The sequence below is a fragment of the Pinus tabuliformis genome, chromosome 6 (assembly GCF_031772625.1).
Source record: "Pinus tabuliformis cultivar Carrire ecotype Pingquan chromosome 6, CPIR1, whole genome shotgun sequence".
Lineage (NCBI taxonomy): Eukaryota > Viridiplantae > Streptophyta > Pinopsida > Pinales > Pinaceae > Pinus > Pinus tabuliformis.
In genome coordinates, this window is record NC_142292.1 from 722,735,352 (window position 1) to 722,757,555 (window position 22,204).

Consider the following 22,204-nt stretch of genomic DNA (forward strand, 5'->3'; position numbering starts at 1 on the left):
CTTTCAATTTCTTTATACATTAGAAGGGCTTAAATAGAACACAAGATTTACCCTAGGAAGACCCACTCGGGAGAAAAACCCAACAACCTTTTCCTTAGAGAAATTCTTTAGTTCAATAAGAGATACATCTAATTCGGCTAGTCAACTATGACATCAACAAGATCAAGAAGCTATGGTCAAACCTAGTCTCCAACCCTCATGTCAAGTCAAACCAAGTCAAACTTTAGCCTTTCAAAATTTCGTCTTGCCCAGAAAACTGGGAAGAAAAGGTCACATGTGCGAAATTTAAGAGAGAGATATGCGAGCTAGAGAGAGATATTCGTCCTTCTTTCTCCTGTTCTTCACTTGGATGCCTAGAACTTGTCTCTTTTGTGTGATGGTCGAATGATGCTCTTGTGGCGGAGGTTGAATGCCTTTATATAGTTGATTTGCCTCTCCAAAATGGGTGTGTCTCTTCACTAGGCCGACTTGATTAACTTGGAGCCAAAAATTCAAATTTCAAATTTCGAAAATTTCACTTTTAAATCCGACTTGAAGAACATGTCTCATATAAATTCTTTCAAGGAGTAAATAATCAAAATAACTTTAAGAACGTGTCTTGTAAGTTCTTTATACATTAGAAGGGCTAAAAGAGAACACAAGATTTACCCTGGGAAAACTCACTTGGGGAAAACCCAACAACCGTTACCTTAGAGAAATTCTTCTGTTCAACAAGATATACATCTAATGCGGCTAGTCAACTATGACATCAACAAGATCAAGAAGCTATGGTCAAACCTAGTCTCCAACCTTCCAGTCAAGTCAAATCAAGTCAAACTTTGGCCATTCAAAATTTCGTCTTGCCTAGAAAACTGCCAAGAAAAGGTCAGACGTGCGAAATTTAAAAGGGAGAGAAATGCGAGCTAGAGAGAGATATTCTTCCTTTCTCCAGTTCTTCACTTGGATGCCTAGAACTTGTCTTTCTTGTGTGATGGTCAAATGATGCTCTTGTGGCGGAGGTTGAATGCCTTTATATGGTTGATTTGCGTGTCCAAATGGGTGTGTCTCTTCACTGGGCTGACTTGATTAACTTGGAGCCAAAAATTCAAATTTCAAATTTTGAAAAATTCTCTTTTAAATTCGACACGAAGAACATGTCTCAAAAAAATGCTTTCAAGGGCTAAATAATCAAAATAACTTTAAGAGTGTGTCTTTCAAGTTCTTTATACATTAGAAGGGCTAAAAGCGAACACAAGATTTACCTTGGGAAAACCCACTTGGGGGAAAAACCGAACAACCTTTTCCTTAGAGAAATTTTTTAGTTCAACAAGAGATACATCTAATGCGGCTAGTTAACTATGACATCAACAAGATCAATAAGCTATGGTCACACCTAGTCTCCCACCCTCAAGTCAAGTCAAACCAAGTCAAACTTTAGCCTTTCAAAATTTCGGACTTCCCAGAAAACTGCCAAGAAAAGGTCACATGTGCGAAATTTAAGAGAGAGAAATGCGAGCTAGAGAGAGATATTCATCCTTCTTTCTCCTTCTCTTCACTTGGATCCTAGAACTTGCCTTTCTTATGTGATGGTCGAATGATGCTCTCTTGGCGGAGGTTGAATGCGTTTGTATGGTTTATTTGCCTGTCCAAAATGGGTGTGTCTCGTCACTGGACCGACTTGATTAACTTGGAGCCAAAAATTGAAATTTCAAATTTCAAAAAATTCGCTTTTAATTCCGACATGAAGAACATGTCTCATATAAATTCCTTCAAGGACTAAATAATCAAAATAACTTTAAGAACGTGTCCTTCAAGTTCTTTATACATTAGAAGGGCTAAAAGAGAACACAAGGTTTACCATGGGAAAACCCACTTGGGGGCAAAACGCAACAACCTTTTCCATAGAGAAATTCTCCAGTTCAACAAGAGATACATCTAATGCAGCTAGTCAACTATGACATCAACAAGATCAACAAGCTATGGTCAAACCTAGTCTCCGACCCTCAAGTCAAGTCAAATCAAGTCAAACTTTAGTCTTTCAAAATTTGGCATTGCCTAGAAAACTTCCAAGAAAAGGTCACACGTGCAAAATTTAAGAGAGATAGAAATGCGAGCTAGAGAGAGATTTTCGTCCTTCTTTCTCTTGTTCTTCACTTGGATGGCTAAAACTTGTCTTTCTTGTGTGATGGTTGAATGATGCTCTTGTGGCGGAGGTTGAATGCATTTATACAGTTGATTTGCCTGTGCAAAATGGGTGTCTCTTCACTGGGCCGACTTGATTAACTTGGAGCCAAAAATTCAATTTTAAAATTTCGAAAAATTCACTTTTAAATTTGACATGAAGAACATGTGTCATATAAATTGTTCAAGGACTAAATAATCAAAATAACTTTAAGAACGTGACTTTCAAGTTCTTTATACATTAAAAGGGCTAAAAGAGAACACAAGATTTACCTTGGGAAAACCCACTTGGGGGAGAACCAAACAACCTTTTCCTTAGAGAAATTTTTCAGTTCAACAAGAGATGCATCTAATGCGTCTAGTCAACTATGACATCAACAAGATCAGCAAGCTATGGTCAAACCTAGTCTCCAACCCTCAAGTCAAGTCAAACCAAGTCAAACTTTAGCCTTTCAATATTTCGGCCTACCCAGAAAACTGCCAAGAAAAGGTCACACGTGAGAAATTTAAGAGAGAGAGAGAAATGCGAGCTAGAGAGATATATTCGTCCTTCTTTCTTCTGTTCTTCACTTGGATGCCTAGAACTTGTCTTTCTTGTGGGATGGTTGAATGATGCTCTTGTGGCGGAGGTTGAATGCCTTTATATAGTTGATTTGCCTGTCCAAAATTGGTGTGTCTCTTCACTGGGCCGACTTGATTAACTTGGAGCCAAAAATTCAAATTTCAAATTTCGAAAAATTCACTTTTAAATCTGACATGAAGAACATGTCTCATATAAATTCTTTGAAGGACTAAATAATCAAAATAACTTTAAGAATGTGTCTTTCAATTTCTTTATACATTAGAAGGGCTTAAATAGAACACAAGATTTACCCTAGGAAGACCCACTTGGGAGAAAAACCCAACAACCTTTTCCTTAGAGAAATTCTTCAGTTCAACAAGAGATACATCTAATGCGGCTAGTCAACTATGACATCAACAAGATCAACAAGCTATGGTCAAACCTAGTCTCCAACCCTCAAGTCAAGTCAAACCAAGTCAAACTTTAGCCTTTCAAAATTTCATCTTGCATTGAAAACTGCCAAGAAAAGGTGACACGTGCAAAATTTAAGAGAGAGAGAAATGCGAGCTAGAGAGAGATATTCGTCCTTCTTTCCGCTGTTCTTCACTTGGATGCCTAGAACTTGTCTCTCTTGTGTGATGGTTGAATGATGCTCTTGTGGCGGAGGTTGAATGCCTTTATATAGTTGATTTGCCTCTCCAAAATGGGTGTGTCTCTTCACTGGGCCGACTTGATTAACTTGGAGCCAAAAATTCAAATTTCAAATTACGAAAAATTGACTTTTAAATCCGACATGAAGAACATGTCTCATATAAATTCTTTGAAGGACTAAATTATCAAATAACTTTAAGAACATGTCTTTCAAGTTCTTTATACATTAGAAGGGCTAAAAGAGAACACAAGATTTACCCTGGGAAAACCCAGTTGGGGGAAAAGCCAACAACCTTTTCCTTAGAAAAATTTTTCAGTTCAACAAGAGATACATCTAATGTGGCTAGTCATCTATGATATCAAAAAGATCTACAAGCTATGGTCAAACTTAGTGTCTGACCTTCAAGTCAAGTCAAACGAAGTCAAACTTTAGCCTTTCAAAATTTCGGTCTGCCTAGAAAACTGCCAAGAAAAGGTCACACGTGCGAAATTTAAGAGAGAGAGAAATGCGAGCTAGAGAGATATATTCGTCCTTCTTTCTTCTGTTCTTCACTTGGATGCCTAGAACTTGTCTTTCTTGTGGGATGGTTGAATGATGCTCTTGTGGCGGAGGTTGAATGCCTTTATATAGTTGATTTGCCTGTCCAAAATTGGTGTGTCTCTTCACTGGGCCGACTTGATTAACTTGGAGCCAAAAATTCAAATTTCAAATTTCGAAAAATTCACTTTTAAATGTGACATGAAGAACATGTCTCATATAAATTCTTCCAAGGACTAAATAATCAAAATAAGTTTAAGAACGTGACTTTTAAGTTCTTTATACATTAGAAGGGCTAAAAGAGAGCACAAGATTTACCATGGGAAAAACCGCTTGGGGGAAAAGCCCAACAACCTTTTCCTTAGAGAAATTCTTCAGTTCAACAAGAGATACATCTAATGTGGCTAGTCAACTATGAAATCAAGAAGATCAACAAGCTATGGTCAAACCTAGTCTCCAACTCTCAAGTCAAGTTAAACCAAGTCAAACTTTAGCCTTTCAAAATTTCGGCCTGCCCAAAAAACTACCAAGAAAAGGTCACATGTGCAAAATTTAAGAGAGAGAGAAATGCGAGCTAGAGAGAGATATTCATCCTTCTTTCTCCTGATCTTCACTTGGATGCCTAGAACTTGTCTTTCTTGTGTGATGGTCGAATGATGCTCTTGTGGCGGAGGTTGAAAGCCTTTATATAGTTGATTTGCCTATCCAAAATGGGTGTGTCTCTTCACTGGGTCGACTTTACTAACTTGGAGCCAAAAATTCAAATTTCAAATTTTGAAAAATTCACTTTTAAATCCGACATGAAGAACATGTCTCATATAAATCTTTTCAAGGAATAAATAATGAAAATAACTTTAAGAACGCGGCTTTCAAGTTCTTTATACATTAGAAGGGCTAAAAGAGAACACAATATTTACCTTGGGAAGACCCACTTGGGGGAAAAAGCCAACAACGTTTTCCTTAGAGAAATTCTTCAGTTCAGCAAGAGATACATCGAATGTGGCTAGTCAACTATGACATCAACAAGATCAACAAGCTATGGTCAAACCTAGTCTCCAACCCTCAAGTCAAGTCAAACCAAGTCAAACATTAGCCTTTCAAAATTTGGCACTGCCTAGAAAACTGCCAGGAAAAGGTGACACGTGCGGATTTTAAGAGAGAGAAATGCGAGGTAGAGAGAGATATTGGTCCTTCTTTCTCTTGTTCTTCACTTGGATGCCTAGAACTTGTCTATCTTGTGTGATGGTTGAATGATGCTCTTGTGGCGGAGGTTGAATGCCTTTATTGAGTTGATTTGCCTGTCCAAAATGGGTGTGTCTCTTCACTGGGCCGACTTGATTAACTTGGAGCCAAAAATTCAAATTTCAAATTTCGAAAAATTCAGTTTTAAATCCGACATGAAGAACATGTCTCATATAAATTCTTTCAAGGACTAAATAATCAAAATAACTTTAAGAACGTGTCTTTCAAGTTCTTTATACATTAGAAGGGCTAAAACAGAACACAAGATTTACCCTGGGAAGACCCACTTGGGGAAAGCCCAAAAACCTTTTCCTTAGAGAAATTCTTTAGTTCAACAAAAGATACATATAATGTGGCTAGTCAACTATGACATCAACAAGATCAACAAGCTATGGTCAAACCTAGTCTCCAACCCTCAATTCAAGTCAAGCCAAATCAAACTTTAGCATTTCAAAATTTCTGCCTGCCTAGAAAACTGCCAAGAAAAGGTGACGTGCGTAATTTAAGAGAGAGAGAAATGCGAGCTAGAGAGAGATATTCGTCCGTCTTTCCCCTGTTCTTCACTTGGATGCCTAGAACTTGTCTTTCTTGTGTGATGGTTGAATGATTCTCTTGTGGCGGAGGTTGAATGCCTTTATATAGTTGATTTTCCTGTTCAAAATGGGTGTGTCTCTTCATTGGGCCGACTTGATTAACTTGGTGCCAAAAATTTAAATTTCAAATTTCTTAAAATTCACTTTTAAATCCGACATGAAGAAAATGTCTCATATAAATTCTTTCAAGGACTAAATAATCAAAATAACTTTAATAACGTGTCTTTCAAGTTCTTTATACATTAGAAGGGCTAAAAGAGAACACAAGATTTACCCTGGGTAAACCCACTTGGGGGAAAAATCCAACAACCTTTTCCTTAGAGAAATTCTTCAGTTCAACAAGAGATACACCTAATGCAGCTAGTCAACTATGACATCAACAAGATCAACAAGCTATGGTCAAATCTAGTCGCCAACCCTCAAGTCATGTCAAACCAAGTCAAACTTTTGCCTTTCAAAATTTTGGCTTGCCCAGAAAACTGCCAAGAAAAGGTTATACGTGTGAAATTCAAGAGAGAAATGCGAGCAAGAGAGAGATATTCTTCCTTCTTTCTCCTGTTCTTCACTTGGATGCCTAGAACTTGTTTTTCTTGTGTGATGGTCGAATGATGCTGTTGTGGCGGAGGTTGAATGCCTTTATATAGTTGATTTCCTATCCAAAATGGGTGTGTCTCTTCACTGGGCCGACTTGATTAACTTGGAGCCAAAAATTCAAATTTCAAATTACGAAAAATTCACTTTTAAATCCGACATGAAGAACATGTTTCATATAAATTCGTTCAAGGACTAAATAATCATATAACTTTAAGAACGTGTCTTTCAAGTTCTTTATACATTAGAAGGGCTAAAAGAGAACACAAGATTTACCCTGGGAAAACCCACTTGGGGGAAAGTTCAACCACCTTTTCCTTAGAGAAATTCTTCAGTTCAATAAGAGATACATTTAATGCGGCTAGTCAACTATGACATCAACAAGATCAACAATCTATGGTCAAACCTAGTCTCCGACCCTCAAGTCAAGTCAAATCAAGTCAAACTTTAGTCTTTCAAAATTTCGCATTGCCTAGAAAACTGCCAAGAAAAGGTCACACGTGCAAAATTTAAGAGAGAGAGAAATGCGAGCTAGAGAGAGATTTTCGTCCTTCTTTCTCTTGTTCTTCACTTGGATGGCTAAAACTTGTCTTTCTTGTGTGATGGTTGAATGATGCTCTTGTGGCGGAGGTTGAATGCATTTATACAGTTGATTTGCCTGTGCAAAATGGGTGTCTCTTCACTGGTCCGACTTGATTAACTTGGAGCCAGAAATTCAATTTTAAAATTTCGAAAAATTCACTTTTAAATTTGACATGAAGAACATGTGTCATATAAATTGTTCAAGGACTAAATAATCAAAATAACTTTAAGAACGTGACTTTCAAGTTCTTTATACATTAAAAGGGCTAAAAGAGAACACAAGATTTACCTTGGGAAAACCCACTTGGGGGAGAACCAAACAACCTTTTCCTTAGAGAAATTTTTCAGTTCAACAAGAGATGCATCTAATGCGTCTAGTCAACTATGACATCAACAAGATCAGCAAGCTATGGTCAAACCTAGTCTCCAACCCTCAAGTCAAGTCAAACCAAGTCAAACTTTAGCCTTTCAATATTTCGGCCTACCCAGAAAACTGCCAAGAAAAGGTCACACGTGCGAAATTTAAGAGAGAGAGAAATGCGAGCTAGAGAGATATATTCATCCTTCTTTCTTCTGTTCTTCACTTGGATGCCTAGAACTTGTCTTTCTTGTGGGATGGTCGAATGATGCTCTTGTGGCGGAGGTTGAATGCCTTTATATAGTTGATTTGCCTGTCCAAAATTGGCGTGTCTCTTCACTGGGCCGACTTGATTAACTTGGAGCCAAAAATTCAAATTTCAAATTTCGAAAAATTCACTTTTAAATCTGACATGAAGAACATGTCTCATATAAATTCTTTGAAGGACTAAATAATCAAAATAACTTTAAGAATGTGTCTTTCAATTTCTTTATACATTAGAAGGGCTTAAATAGAACACAAGATTTACCCTAGGAAGACCCACTTGGGAGAAAAACCCAACAACCTTTTCCTTAGAGAAATTCTTCAGTTCAACAAGAGATACATCTAATGCGGCTAGTCAACTATGACATCAACAAGATCAACAAGCTATGGTCAAACCTAGTCTCCAACCCTCAAGTCAAGTCAAACCAAGTCAAACTTTAGCCTTTCAAAATTTCATCTTGCATAGAAAACTGCCAAGAAAAGGTGACACGTGCAAAATTTAAGAGAGAGAGAAATGCGAGCTAGAGAGAGATATTCGTCCTTCTTTCCGCTGTTCTTCACTTGGATGCCTAGAACTTGTCTCTCTTGTGTGATGGTTGAATGATGCTCTTGTGGCGGAGGTTGAATGCCTTTATATAGTTGATTTGCCTCTCCAAAATGGGTGTGTCTCTTCACTGGGCTGACTTGATTAACTTGGAGCCAAAAATTCAAATTTCAAATTTCGAAAAATTCACTTTTAAATCCGACATGAAGAACATGTCTCATATAAATTCTTTGAAGGACTAAATTATCAAATAACTTTAAGAACATGTGTTTCAAGTTCTTTATACATTAGAAGGGCTAAAAGAGAACACAAGATTTACCCTGGGAAAACCCAGTTGGGGGAAAAGCCAACAACCTTTTCCTTAGAGAAATTCTTCAGTTCAACAAGAGATACATCTAATGTGGCTAGTCATCTATGATATCAACAAGATCTACAAGCTATGGTCAAACTTAGTGTCTGACCTTCAAGTCAAGTCAAACGAAGTCAAACTTTAGCCTTTCAAAATTTCGGCCTGCCCAGAAAACTGCGAAGAAAAGGTCACACGTGCGAAATTTAAGAGAGAGAGAAATGCGAGCTAGAGAGATATATTCGTCCTTCTTTCTTCTGTTCTTCACTTGGATGCCTAGAACTTGTCTTTCTTGTGGGATGGTTGAATGATGCTCTTGTGGCGGAGGTTGAATGCCTTTATATAGTTGATTTGCCTGTCCAAAATTGGTGTGTCTCTTCACTGGGCCGACTTGATTAACTTGGAGCCAAAAATTCAAATTTCAAATTTCGAAAAACTCACTTTTAAATCTGAAATGAAGAACATGTCTCATATAAATTCTTCCAAGGACTAAATAATCAAAATAAGTTTAAGAACGTGACTTTCAAGTTCTTTATACATTAGAAGGGCTAAAAGAGAGCACAAGATGTACCATGGGAAAAACCACTTGGGGGAAAAGCCCAACAACCTTTTCCTTAGAGAAATTCTTCAGTTCAACAAGAGATACTTCTAATGTGGCTAGTCAACTATGAAATCAAGAAGATCAACAAGCTATGGTCAAACATAGTCTCCAACTCTCAAGTCAAGTTAAACCAAGTCAAACTTTAGCCTTTCAAAATTTTGGCCTGCCCAAAAATCTACCAAGAAAAGGTCACACGTGCAAAATTTAAGAGAGAGAGAAATGCGAGCTAGAGAGAGATATTCATCCTTCTTTCTCCTGATCTTCACTTGGATGCCTAGAACTTGTCTTTCTTGTGTGATGGTCGAATGATGCTCTTGTGGCGGAGGTTGAAAGCCTTTATATAGTTGATTTGCCTATCCAAAATGGGTGTGTCTCTTCACTGGGTCGACTTTACTAACTTGGAGCCAAATATTCAAATTTCAAATTTCAAATTTTGAAAAATTCACTTTTAAATCCGACATGAAGAACATGTCTCATATAAATCTTTTCAAGGAATAAATAATGAAAATGACTTTAAGAATGCGGCTTTCAAGTTCTTTATACATTAGAAGGGCTAAAAGAGAACGCAATATTTACCCTGGGAAAACCCACTTGGGGGAAAAAGCCAACAACCTTTTCCTTAGAGAAATTCTTCAGTTCAACAAGAGATACATCGAATGTGGCTAGTCAACTATGACATCAACAAGATCAACAAGCTATGGTCAAACCTAGTCTCCAACCCTCAAGTCAAGTCAAACCAAGTCAAACATTAGCCTTTCAAAATTTGGCACTGCCTAAAAAACTGCCAGGAAAAGGTGACACGTGCGGATTTTAAGAGAGAGAAATGCGAGGTAGAGAGAGATATTGGTCCTTCTTTCTCTTGTTCTTCACTTGGATGCCTAGAACTTGTCTATCTTGTGTGATGGTTGAATGATGCTCTTGTGGCGGAGGTTGAATGCCTTTATTGAGTTGATTTGCCTGTCCAAAATGTGTGTGTCTCTTCACTGGGCCGACTTGATTAACTTGGAGCCAAAAATTCAAATTTCAAATTTCGAAAAATTCAGTTTTAAATCCGACATGAAGAACATGTCTCATATAAATTCTTTCAAGGACTAAATAATCAAAATAACTTTAAGAACGTGTCTTTCAAGTTCTTTATACATTAGAAGGGCTAAAAGAGAACACAAGATTTACCCTGGGAAGACCCACTTGGGGAAAGCCCAACAACCTTTTCCTTAGAGAAATTCTTTAGTTCAACAAAAGATACATATAATGTGGCTAGTCAACTATGACATCAACAAGATCAACAAGCTATGGTCAAACCTAGTCTCTAACCCTCAATTCAAGTCAAGCCAAATCAAACTTTAGCATTTCAAAATTTCTGCCTGCCTAGAAAACTGCCAAGAAAAGGTGACGTGCGAAATTTAAGAGAGAGAGAAATGCGAGCTAGAGAGAGATATTCGTCCGTCTTTCTCCTGTTCTTCACTTGGATGCCTAGAACTTGTCTTTCTTGTGTGATGGTTGAATGATTCTCTTGTGGCGGAGGTTGAATGCCTTTATATAGTTGATTTTCCTGTTCAAAATGGGTGTGTCTCTTCATTGGGCCGACTTGATTAACTTGGTGCCAAAAATTTAAATTTCAAATTTCTTAAAATTCACTTTTAAATCCGACATGAAGAAAATGTCTCATATAAATTCTTTCAAGGACTAAATAATCAAAATAACTTTAATAACGTGTCTTTCAAGTTCTTTATACATTAGAAGGGCTAAAAGAGAACACAAGATTTACCCTGGGTAAACCCACTTGGGGGAAAAATCCAACAACCTTTTCCTTAGAGAAATTCTTCAGTTCAACAAGAGATACACCTAATGCAGCTAGTCAACTATGACATCAACAAGATCAACAAGCTATGGTCAAATCTAGTCGCCAACCCTCAAGTCATGTCAAACCAAGTCAAACTTTTGCCTTTCAAAATTTTGGCCTGCCCAGAAAACTGCCAAGAAAAGGTTATACGTGTGAAATTCAAGAGAAAGAAATGCGAGCAAGAGAGAGATATTCTTCCTTCTTTCTCCTGTTCTTCACTTGGATGCCTAGAACTTGTTTTTCTTGTGTGATGGTCGAATGATGCTGTTGTGGCGGAGGTTGAATGCCTTTATATAGTTGATTTGCCTATCCAAAATGGGTGTGTCTCTTCACTGGGCCGACTTGATTAACTTGGAGCCAAAAATTCAAATTTCAAATTACGAAAAATTCACTTTTAAATCCGACATGAAGAACATGTTTCATATAAATTCGTTCAAGAACTAAATAATCATATAACTTTAAGAACGTGTCTTTCAAGTTCTTTATACATTAGAAGGGCTAAAAGAGAACACAAAATTTACCCTGGGAAAACCCACTTGGGGGAAAGTTCAACCACCTTTTCCTTAGAGAAATTCTTCAGTTCAATAAGAGATACATTTAATGCGGCTAGTAAACTATGACATCAACAAGATCAACAATCTATGGTCAAACCTATTCTCTAGCCCTCAAGTCAAGTCAAACCAAGTCAAAATTTAGCCTTTCAAAATTTCGGCCTGCGCATAATACTGCCAAGAAAAGGTCACATGTGCGAAATTTAAGAGAGAGAAAAATGCGAGATAGAGAGAGATATTCGTCCTTCTTTCTCTTGTTCTTCACTTGGATGCCTAGAACTTGTCTTTCTTGTGTGATGGTCGAATGATGCTCTTGTGGCGGAGGTTGAGTGCCTTTATATAGTTTATTTGCCTGTCCAAAATGGGTGTGTCTCTTCACTGGGCGGACTTGATTAACTTGAAGCCAAAAATTCAAATTTCAAATTTCGAAAAATTCACTTTTAAATCCAACTTGAAGAACATGTCTCATATAAATTCTTTCAAGGGCTAAATAATCAAAATAACTTTAAGAACGTGACTTTCAAGTTCTTTAGACATTAGAAGGGCTTAAAGAGAGCACAAGATTTACCGTGGGAAAACCCACTTGGGGGAAAAACCCAACAACCTTTTCCTTAGAGAAATTCTTCAGTTCAACAAGAGATACATCTAATGTGGCTAGTCAACTATGACATCAACAAGATCAACAAGCTATGGTCAAACCTAGTCTCCAACCCTGAAGTCAAGTCAAACCAAGTCAAACTTTGACCTTTCAAAATTTTGGACTGCCCAAAAAACTGCCAAGAAAAGGTGACACGTGCGAAATTTAAGAGAGAGAGAAATGCGAGATAGAGAGAGATATTCGTCCTTCTTTCTCCTTTTCTTCACTTGGATGCCTAGAACTTGTCTTTCTTGTGTGATGGTCGAATGATGCTCTTGTGGTGGAGGTTGAATGCCTTTATATAGTTGATTTGCCTATCGAAAATGGGTGTCTCTTCACTGGGTTGACTTGATTAACTTGGAGCCAAAAATTCAAATTTCAAATTTCGAAAAATTCACTTATTAATCCGACATGAAGAACATGTGTCATATAAATTCTTTTCAAGGACCAAATAATCAAAATAACTTTAAGAACGTGTCTTTCAAGTTCTTTATACATTAGAAGTGCTAAAAGAGAACACAAGATTTACCCTCAGAAAACCCACTTGGGGGAAAAACCCGACAACCTTTTCCTTGGAGAAATTCTTCAGTTCAACAAGAGATACATTTAATGTGGCTAGTCAACTATGACATCAACAAGATCAACAAGCTATGGTCAAACCTAGTCTCCAACCCTCAAGTCAAGTCAAACTAAGTCAAAGTTTAGCCTTTCAAAATTTCGGCCTGCCTAGAAAATTGCCAAGAAATGGTGACACATGTGAAATTTAAGAGAGAGAGTGAAACGCGAGCTAGAGAGAGATATTTGTCCGTCTTTCTCCTATTCTTCACTTGGATGCTTAGAACTTGTCTTTCTTGTGTGATCGTTGAATGGTGCTCTTGTGGCGGAGGTTGAATGCCTTTATATAGTCGATTTGCCTGTCCAAATGGTTGTGTCTCTTCACTGGGCCGACTTGATTAACTTGGAGCCAAAAATTCAAATTTCAAATTTAGAAAATTCACTTTTAAATCCGACATGAAGAACATGTCTCATATAAATTCTTTGAAGGACTAAATAATCAAAATAACTTTAAGAACGTGTCTTTCAATTTCAAGGGCTAAAATATGATTATGAAGACCGACCATAGCTACAAAAGATCAACATGCAAGATCGTGCAAAGCATCTCGTGAGATGCTAAAAGGACTTGGATGGGTCATTTGACCAGGGGAGATGGATACATTCATGTATGAAGCTAGAAGGACTTGGCTGGGTCATACGGATTTGACCAGGGGTGAATGGCTCATGGCAATTACAGATTGGACAAATTTTCTCCTGAGAAGCTAGAAGGACTTGGGTGGGTCATGCTGAATTGACCCAAGAGATAGATGTAATTCACCTAAAGGCTGAAAAGCCATAAAGGACTTTGGCTAGGCCAGTTGGCCAGGGGTGAATGGTCTAGGGGCAAATTCTCTCCCGAGAATCCATATAGGACTTTGGCTAGGTCATGTTGATTTGACTAGAGGAGGTTGATACATTTACCTGAGGAGCCATAAAGGACTTTGGCCAGAGGTAAATGGCCCTGGATACTCACATTGCCTACTCCAGGATGGAGTGATTTATAAACATGCATCAACTTTTCTTATGAAGGTGAAATTTCAGCCGAGGGGAAATCTGTTGCAACCAAGGAGAATACCTCCCTCGCTAAGAGGGAGTGTTGAATTTTTTTAGTATCTAGAGGTATTCTCGCATGCCAAGAGGTCTCCTAAGTTGATCTAGAAGAATTGTGAAAATTAAAATAAAATCTTTATTTTTTGGACATCATGTAGGCTAAAAAGGGACAAGTTAGCCCCACCATGAAGGGATGTGTTCGTTGATCAAATTCAGCCCCATTTGACAATTATATATATGTAATGTGACATCTTCATTTTGATCATTCATCATCACATCTTCTTTCTTCAAAAGGTAGTCGCACATGTGACAACAAGAAGCTGAATTAACTTAAATTTGATCGAGTTTGAGTTTGACCAAAGTTGACCATTGGCTAGAGTTGATCGAGTATGATTGCAGGCCAAGTTGATTGCAGGACCAAGCTTGATTTGCAGGCTGAAATTTTGACTGTTGACCAGCGTTGACCTCTATATTTTTGGTTGGTTTGACCAATGTTGACTGGTTGGAAATTGACTAGGCTGGACTGGTATTTGGATTGGATTTTGGCACAAATTTCTAGACAAATTTGAATTTGTAAACCTTGCTGCAGAAAATTTCTCTTGAAAGAAGAGTTGCTAGGTTTTCTCCCAAGTTTGGGTTTTCCAGGGAAAATTTGTTGTCTCTATTGTGCATGGCTGTCTCTTTATGATCTTACTGTTTTTGTTGCATTTATTGTTGATATTTTCTATGTATAATTGCTCAATGATATCAATGGCATAAGATAAATTATTAAAGATCATTAGGTAGTAATTATCAATCAAAAAATTGGTTTTCACTGTACATCTTGTAGAAAATTCAACAATGTGTGTTAATGAACTATATTTCTTTCTTTTTCCAAGATAAATCTTGTAGGGAAACCCTTGAGCACTTACTTACATTTGATTATAGTGCTTGACCTGGCACACGCCTTGAGTAATGCACACAACAAAGGTAGTTCTTGAGACCTCTTCCATGGAGCTCAAAGCACTAACCTATTGGGCTAGATTATATCTATCTCTCTATCCACTAACTATCTATCTAAGCATGTTATGGACTCTCTTGAATGTCAAACTCTTGATCTCTTGAATATGGTAGTTTGCAAGAATCCCCCCCCTTTGTGGTTGTTGCTGCAAAATCTAGTAGTCTTGGTACAAAGCCTCATTGGGCGGGGCTAGAATTTATGGCAAGATGAGAAAGGGTTGGCGTTGTCACCTCAACAACCTTTCTTCTGCTCTTTATTGGAATTAAATCAGAAGGGAGGCTTCCCCAAATCACCTAAAGGATGTGTTAGAAATCCACACATTGAAAATGCCTAACTTTAATATCTTTTGCATAGTGGAAATTATACCAACAATTAGATCATTACAAAGTACACAATATTTATGCCCAAACTTGTTTTCTTACAGATCCATTAATAAGAAAACCTGCAGGGCTCTTGTACTAGGGATAGTGGCCCTTTACAATCCGTACACTATGCCCAAATATCGGGTTGAATCCTTTGACCAATTCATCTAGGGATGAGGCTTTGTCCTCTTAGCCTTTCCTGCCCAAATATATACACCTACAACACTCTAAATACATAGTTGTAGCAAACTATGGCTTTAGCAACAATCCTTAAATCAACGAAACACCAATCAACTTACTTGACAATAGCTTTTCTCCTTGCTATTGCAGACATACCTCCTTTTCTATCCACAACAACCCTTTGCCAACTTCTAGCCTTCCTGTAGCTCTTAGCTTGTTCGTTCAACTGCTACAAGATTTTGGTCACCTCTAGCTAACCTTGACCTATCTTTTCTCCTTGCAGTTGGCCTTAATCATGGCCTCCTTTAGCCCTGTTCAGGCCTCAACCTCCCTTTTCTGCCCTTGGCCAACTTCCTTTACTGCAGCCTGCTCCAACAAACCTTGCGACCTTCTCATCCAGGCTTGTGGCCCTCCTATTCTAGCTGTGGCCAACTCTCGGTGAGCCTTTTCTAGGCCCTGGCCCTCCAAAACAACCTTCCGCAGGGTATGCGATCTTCCCTTTCCTAGTCCACAACCTGCTCCTCGGTCCTTTATTCTCTCCTTCTTAGGCTTGCAGCTAGGCTTGTGGCTCCTTTTGCTGCCTTTTTCACCACACACAGGAAGAATAATCCTTTATGCTTCTTGTCACAAGCCTCTCCATTGGCTCCTTATTTATACTTGTCCTTAAGTCCCTTAGGAAGCTCTCTTGTCCTTTAAGGAACCTCCAACTCAACCAAAACATTAAATTAGAATTTCCTTGGGTTCAAAGCCCACTCACATTGGGTCCAAAACTCTAAACTTTGGTGCAAAGCCCACAAATTCATCTTCGTGGGTGTTTCTCTCTCCCAATCCTAGAACCAAGGACATCTGAGAGTACCTCCCGATGCTTTACCCAATTTCAATAGGATGTTCTAATGCTATGGCTCAAGGTGATGAATAAAGGTCTATAATGATGGACAAAGTACTGCAAAGCCTAAGATGACCTAGCTTTTCGATACTAGGGTTCAAATACTATATGCCTAAATTAAGAGTAAGGCTGCTATAAGTTAGGGTTTAGATTATATATATAATGAAAGGGTATTCAATGCCATATAGTAGCCCAAGAAAAGATCTCCCAATAGAGACCAACACTTAGCTAGGAAACTTATTTCTATCACTGTTAGGTATGCATGATAACAAAAAGAAGGTGAAGTCAGCCCTAATTAGGATGGTTTAACCATGCACTATGCTAGATTTTTCTTTCAAACAATTATAGATGCAAATCCTTTTTTATGAGCCACATTCATCCACACAAAATTCACTTTCATGCATAAATAAGCCCTAGAAATTGTAGCGGCTGCCATAGACCTCTAGGAGAGGGGAAAAGAAGATAAAATTTAGAAAAATCTATGGATGATGAGCCCACTAACAGTTAGTGCCTTATCCTGTTAGGATTTAATGGAGTTTTTTAGGGTTAAACTTCTAGGGAAGGATTTCCATGGAGTAAGGGGGGCTGGCTAGGGAATCCACTTTTAAAACCCTAACTATTGTTCTTGTGAGGGGAAAAATTAAATATAGGATCTAGACATTCAAAGTTTCCCTATAGGCCATAGGGAGAACAATTTTACATGCAATAATGTAGCAAGATTCCAACAATATTTAAGAATTTAGTCATGGCACAATATAAACTCTACTTTAAACATTCAACATGCAAAATATCAATGATAAGACAATAAACTTGTAGAATTTTCCACAATAGGCACTTCTTTCAATCCTAGAATAACCTCTCCATACAAAATCACTTACACAAGAAAGTTGCACTAATAAAGACTACATCTTGCCCATAGTAGCGAAAAAGACTAGCTCACATTCTCTTAGATAGGGAAAGAATGTATTGTGTGATGATGAACAAACTCAATATGCAAAGTCTCTATTTATATGAGATACGAGACCTATCCCATTCATTTCTACAAAAATACATGTAAAGAAGCCCTAATTACAAGTTTACGTGTTCCACAAGATAGAGGTTACAAACCAACCTCATAGCTCAAAAACATAATAAAGATGCCATAAATACCTACATGCGTGGGTGAAAAACCTCCTCAAGCATGATGCCATCCTTCGAATGAGCTCCAAATGCCACAAATAAGTGTCATGTGGGCTAATTAGTGCTCCATACTCCAAGATGCAGTTCCTAGATCATGGGCATGCCTCAAAAGTGCCTCCATACCAAGATGTCATATCTAGGGTGCCCAACATGACCCTCCAAAGGGAAAGAGGGGTGATGTGGCACTCTCTCATTCAAGCATTGGGGCTTTAAAGTGATGTGCAAACCTTCCCCAGTCATCACAAGGATGACCATCATTATTCAGGCTATGGAAGAAGTAATGTCCATCAAGTAGTGTCAAGGCCAACCTAGGGGCATTTTAGGTCCACTGGGCACATCATCAATAGCTCCAACACCAAGCTTCATGGGTTCAACATTTTAGCATTTGGGGGTACCTCAGAGTGTCAAGCATCTTGTGGGGTCATCAAGTAGCCCAATGCTTTGTTTTGGATAGGTAGTGTTGTATCAACAAGGTTACATTCTCTCTTTGGATTGAGTAAAACAACCTCTACAATGCTGCTAAGAAAGTAGGGCAATCATTTGAAGAGGCCTCTGGTGCTGTGATGAAACCATCTGACAAAACCCTCTCAAGATCAAGTGAAAATAAACAATCATTAGGTACAATAACCATAGATGCATCATAGTGGACCATTCCTAATGTTGGGGGCACAATAATACTTCACACAAAGCTCACCTTCAAATATCTAACTAGATCGAGTCCCATAAACAAGTTACCTCCCTATGTTAGGGATGGTTAGATGGATAAACCTATTAGGTGTTTCCAGCCTCCAAAGGGAAGTGACATGTCCCAAGTTAGCCCATCAATCCATAGGTGTGTGTATGAAACTGTGGGAACAGAGTGGGAATGACTTTGTATTGTGCAAATATCTTGCTTGGTGAAGGATTTGCACCAAGGTGCAAGATTTTGAAGCGACAAGAGCTATAACCAAGTTGACTCAAGTTGACTTGGTCACTAAATAAATTTATTGAGGACTATTTTGGCTTGAATGGTGATTCAATATTTCTTCCCAAGTTGAGGATCAACTCCTACTTGGTGAATTTAGCAAGTGTTACATAGATTGTCTCAAATTAGTTTGGTGATTCAACATTTGTACCCAGGTTGACTTTGATTTGGCCTTGTGATATAGCAACAATCCTACCTAGGTTGATAATGAATTTCAACTTGGGTGATTTCAAGAACAATATCTTCCTAGGTTGTTATTTGACTTAACCTGATAGCTTGATTAGTTGCACAAATGGCGAAATGACATTCATGTACAAGTAGATTATGTTCCCGAGCTAATTCTATTCTCAAGTTGATATTAACTTAACATTGACATGGACAAGGCCACATGACACCTTGGTCAACTTCGACTTGACTAAGTGATTAGATACCTACAATAGTTGGAACAAGCAAGAAGGCTGCTTGTAGCTGTACAAGAAGCTCAACCGTTATGATAAAGACGAACATCAGTTTTCAACAGCTATTGCATAAAAATATGGCGTTGACTAGTAGAAACTCTTGCAACTATAACTAAAATGATTGCAATCAGTAGCTGTTACTGAGAGCATCTTAATTTAAGTTGGATATTGATCAGATGGATGTTGAAAATGTCTTATCTAATGGTGTTTTTTAAGAGAAGCGTTTACTTAGTAGTTTTAAGGCTTTGTGCAAAAGAGGGAACATCTTGTAATCAAGTTGATAAATGCACTGTATGGTCTGAAGCAGGTTCCTAGTCTTGGTATGCAAGAATAGATTATTATTTTGAGCTAACGGTTTTAGAAGAAGCTCATTAGATTCAAACATGCATGTCAAAATCTAAGACGCAGGTCACATAGTCACTGCAATCTTATATGTTAGACAAACTCATCATTACTGAGAATAACACAAGAATGATTGAGGAGTTAGAAGTTGAACTTCATGAGTCCTTTGAAATGATAGGGCTAAGTTTGCTTTAATATTGCTTGGGAGTGGAGATATGGCTGAAAATGAAAGCATCTTTACGTTGAAAATTAACTATGAATGAGAGACACTAAAGAAATTTAACATGGTTGATTGTGATTGTGCAACAATTCTTATTGAAACGGGGAATGAGTTATGAGCTCATGAAGAGTCAATGGATACACTGTATAGCAATTGGGTAGAGGGTCTTATCTATATCAACATTGTTAGAACAAACCTAAGCTATCCTGTTAGCATTGTATCACAATGTATGGCCTTCTCCAAAGTTGTTCATTAGAAGGTATAAAAAGGAATAATTATGAGAAGAATATTGCACTATGGTCTTAAGCATTTTCACGATGATAAACTTTAAGATGATTGGTCAATTTAGTTTGGGCATGCTGTATATATGAAAGAAAATCTACCATAGATTATTTCTTCAACATGGGAACATGGGTAGAGGATTAAGAGGATTCAATATAGCTTAAGAGGATTTTTGGTGATTTGAACCTACAAAAATTTCAGGTTACACCTTGCACACCTTTATCTTTTTTTGAGATCAATGTTATACAATTCACAAAGAATCTTAGAAGCAACTGCAGAACGGGGAGAATTTATCAATTGCAGGTCGCAAGACTGACTGGTATATAATTATTAATTTCGAGGTATTAAGAAAGGACAAATTAGAAAGGTTCAGTATGCTTGACGTGAAAGAAAACAAAAAGGCTATTGACGCAGATGGGGGTTCAGAAAAATGCCCATTTTGTATATTGTTCGGTAAGTCAGCAATTCCACATCAACATCTTAAACATCTCTATGCTAAATATTAACTCTAGGAAATTGGTTGAGAAGATTTAGTGCATGCAATATTGATGATATAAAGCATGCATACAGTATTCATGAACACCAATTAGTTAGGGTAAGGTTATGTAAATGATGAGCAGTAAACTATTTTTGTGTACATTTTTATTGCTCGTAGTGTGAAAAGATTTACTTCATTCAAATTTAATGATTACACTAAACTTTTCAATGCCATTTGCTTTCTAGAATTTCGAGTATGTCTGCAACAGTTCTTGAATCAACTCTTTCTTTCACCCTGATGCTTTGAAATTCAAGGGTTATACTACATTCTTCAATGTCACTTTCCTAGACTTTCAAGTGTGTGCAATTCTTGAATCCTACTGTTGTCTAGGATTCACATTGTTTCCCCAGCAATTCCACTACGGTAAAATAAGTCATATTTGTAACTTAGTGTGGTCGTTTGCTGGCATTTAAGATTGTGCTATTTGTCCATGCAATTATCTTGATTTATTCACTTAAATTGATTACCTCTAAAAATAGGAAAATGACCTTCACAAAGACTATCGTGTTTTGAGTTTTGGAATATAATATTTAAAAGTGCAGAGTTTAAAGCCAGAGAAAGTAGTTCATCAATTGAGAATTTGTGTTCATTTGACAACTTGAACTTATCCCACTTTGGATTTAATAATTAATGTTCCTTATGGTTGTGTATTTGCAGGCTTGTGGAAATACTCTACTCTCTCATTTTCTAGGACTCCTGTTCTCATTGGAGTTACTTAGATCAGTGACTTTACCCAGTACTCCTGAGAATGTGATGGTTAAACTTGCCTAAATTCGGTGCATGATTAAGGTTATAGACGATGAGTTCTATGTTGGACCTAAGCATTGCCATGGTTGTTTGTTCCTTTTAGGAAGCTGGCTTTGCCACAGCACAAGTCTCTCGTCCACCATTTTATGTTTTGCTTCGGGATAAGCAAAGTCTTCACTGAAAGCACATTTGCAAACTGTCATTGTTTTATTTTGATCTCCCTTCCTCCACGATCAAAATAAAGAAGATAATTATTTTAGAATGTAGTTTTTCTCGCTTGTAACACTTTTTTTGGGTTATATTGCTGCCATTTTCAAGCGTGTTAATGCTTTTTAACTAGTCATTTTTATTTACGTTGGCCTGAGATCTATGAAAATCTGGTATTCAGTCTTAATGTCAATAATGTGAGATGCAAGATAAAATAGTTCCCCAAATGGGAAAGCTGTATAACCTTGTGAAGGATCAATGTTCAAAGGATAAAGCATCCATTTGATATACATTTCAAGGGAAGCATTTGTATTATTACATAATCTTTCGAGATTCCTAAATGACAATGAAAATTCTTTATCCAAGCATAAAGAAATATTTGTGAATATGTTTTTATATGGAGAATATGGTGACAAAATTTCTTCTTACAAGCATGACAACGTCAACTACCAATAATGAATAATAACTTTCTTCAAAAGTTGCAAGACATTAACTTTCTTTAAAAGATGCAAGGCATTAGAAGATACCAATCTTTTAATATCTATATAAAGTACATACCTATAAAGGCTTTTGGCATTGTTTTTGTTGTTGTTGTTAACATTTAATCCTTGAAAGTCCTTTATCTATATCATATTTGTTGAAACATGTAACTAGGTTCGGTTGTGATAATGACATGTAATCATGATTTTATGTATTTTTTTTGTAAACATTGTAGAGCTCTCTGTATTTACTTTTGAGAAAATTTTTACAAACATGTCCCCTGGCTAGTCACCTGCCCGAGGGAAACCAGGTGATCACCGATAAGCATTATACCCACTCCAAAATTTGAATAAGTTCATCAAAAACCACCTGCTTCTCGAGAGCTTATCCCGATTGTCTTTACAGAACATAACAAAATTGCTTACTGTCTGTATTTTAAAAACTTTCAAAAATGAACAAAAACAAAGAACAAACTAAACTAATCCTCATCAGAGGATGCTATCTGTACTAAAGCCTTCACACCGGGACTTGGTGCCTTCACTCCAGGTCCGGGAAGCTCGCGACCCTGTGACAGTTTCCACTTTATCTCTGACAGAGTCTGCTCAATCCGACCCAATGCAAGGTTATTCCTATAGGTTTGGATCTGTATTGT

At 37.5% G+C, this 22,204-nt stretch overlaps 1 protein-coding gene across 1 annotated transcript in view; it reads left to right on the forward strand.

Moving 5' to 3' along the window:
- TIC21 (translocon at inner membrane of chloroplasts 21) overlaps positions 1 to 21,458 on the forward strand; it is a 249,121-nt gene extending 227,663 nt beyond the window's left edge. Inside the window, exon 4 of the mRNA XM_089421038.1 lies at positions 20,776 to 21,458. Within this exon, the coding sequence (XP_089277164.1) occupies positions 20,776 to 20,889 (114 nt within the window). The 3' untranslated portion in view covers positions 20,890 to 21,458. The remainder of the gene's footprint in view (positions 1 to 20,775) is intronic.
- The last annotated feature ends 746 nt before the right edge of the window (positions 21,459 to 22,204 follow it).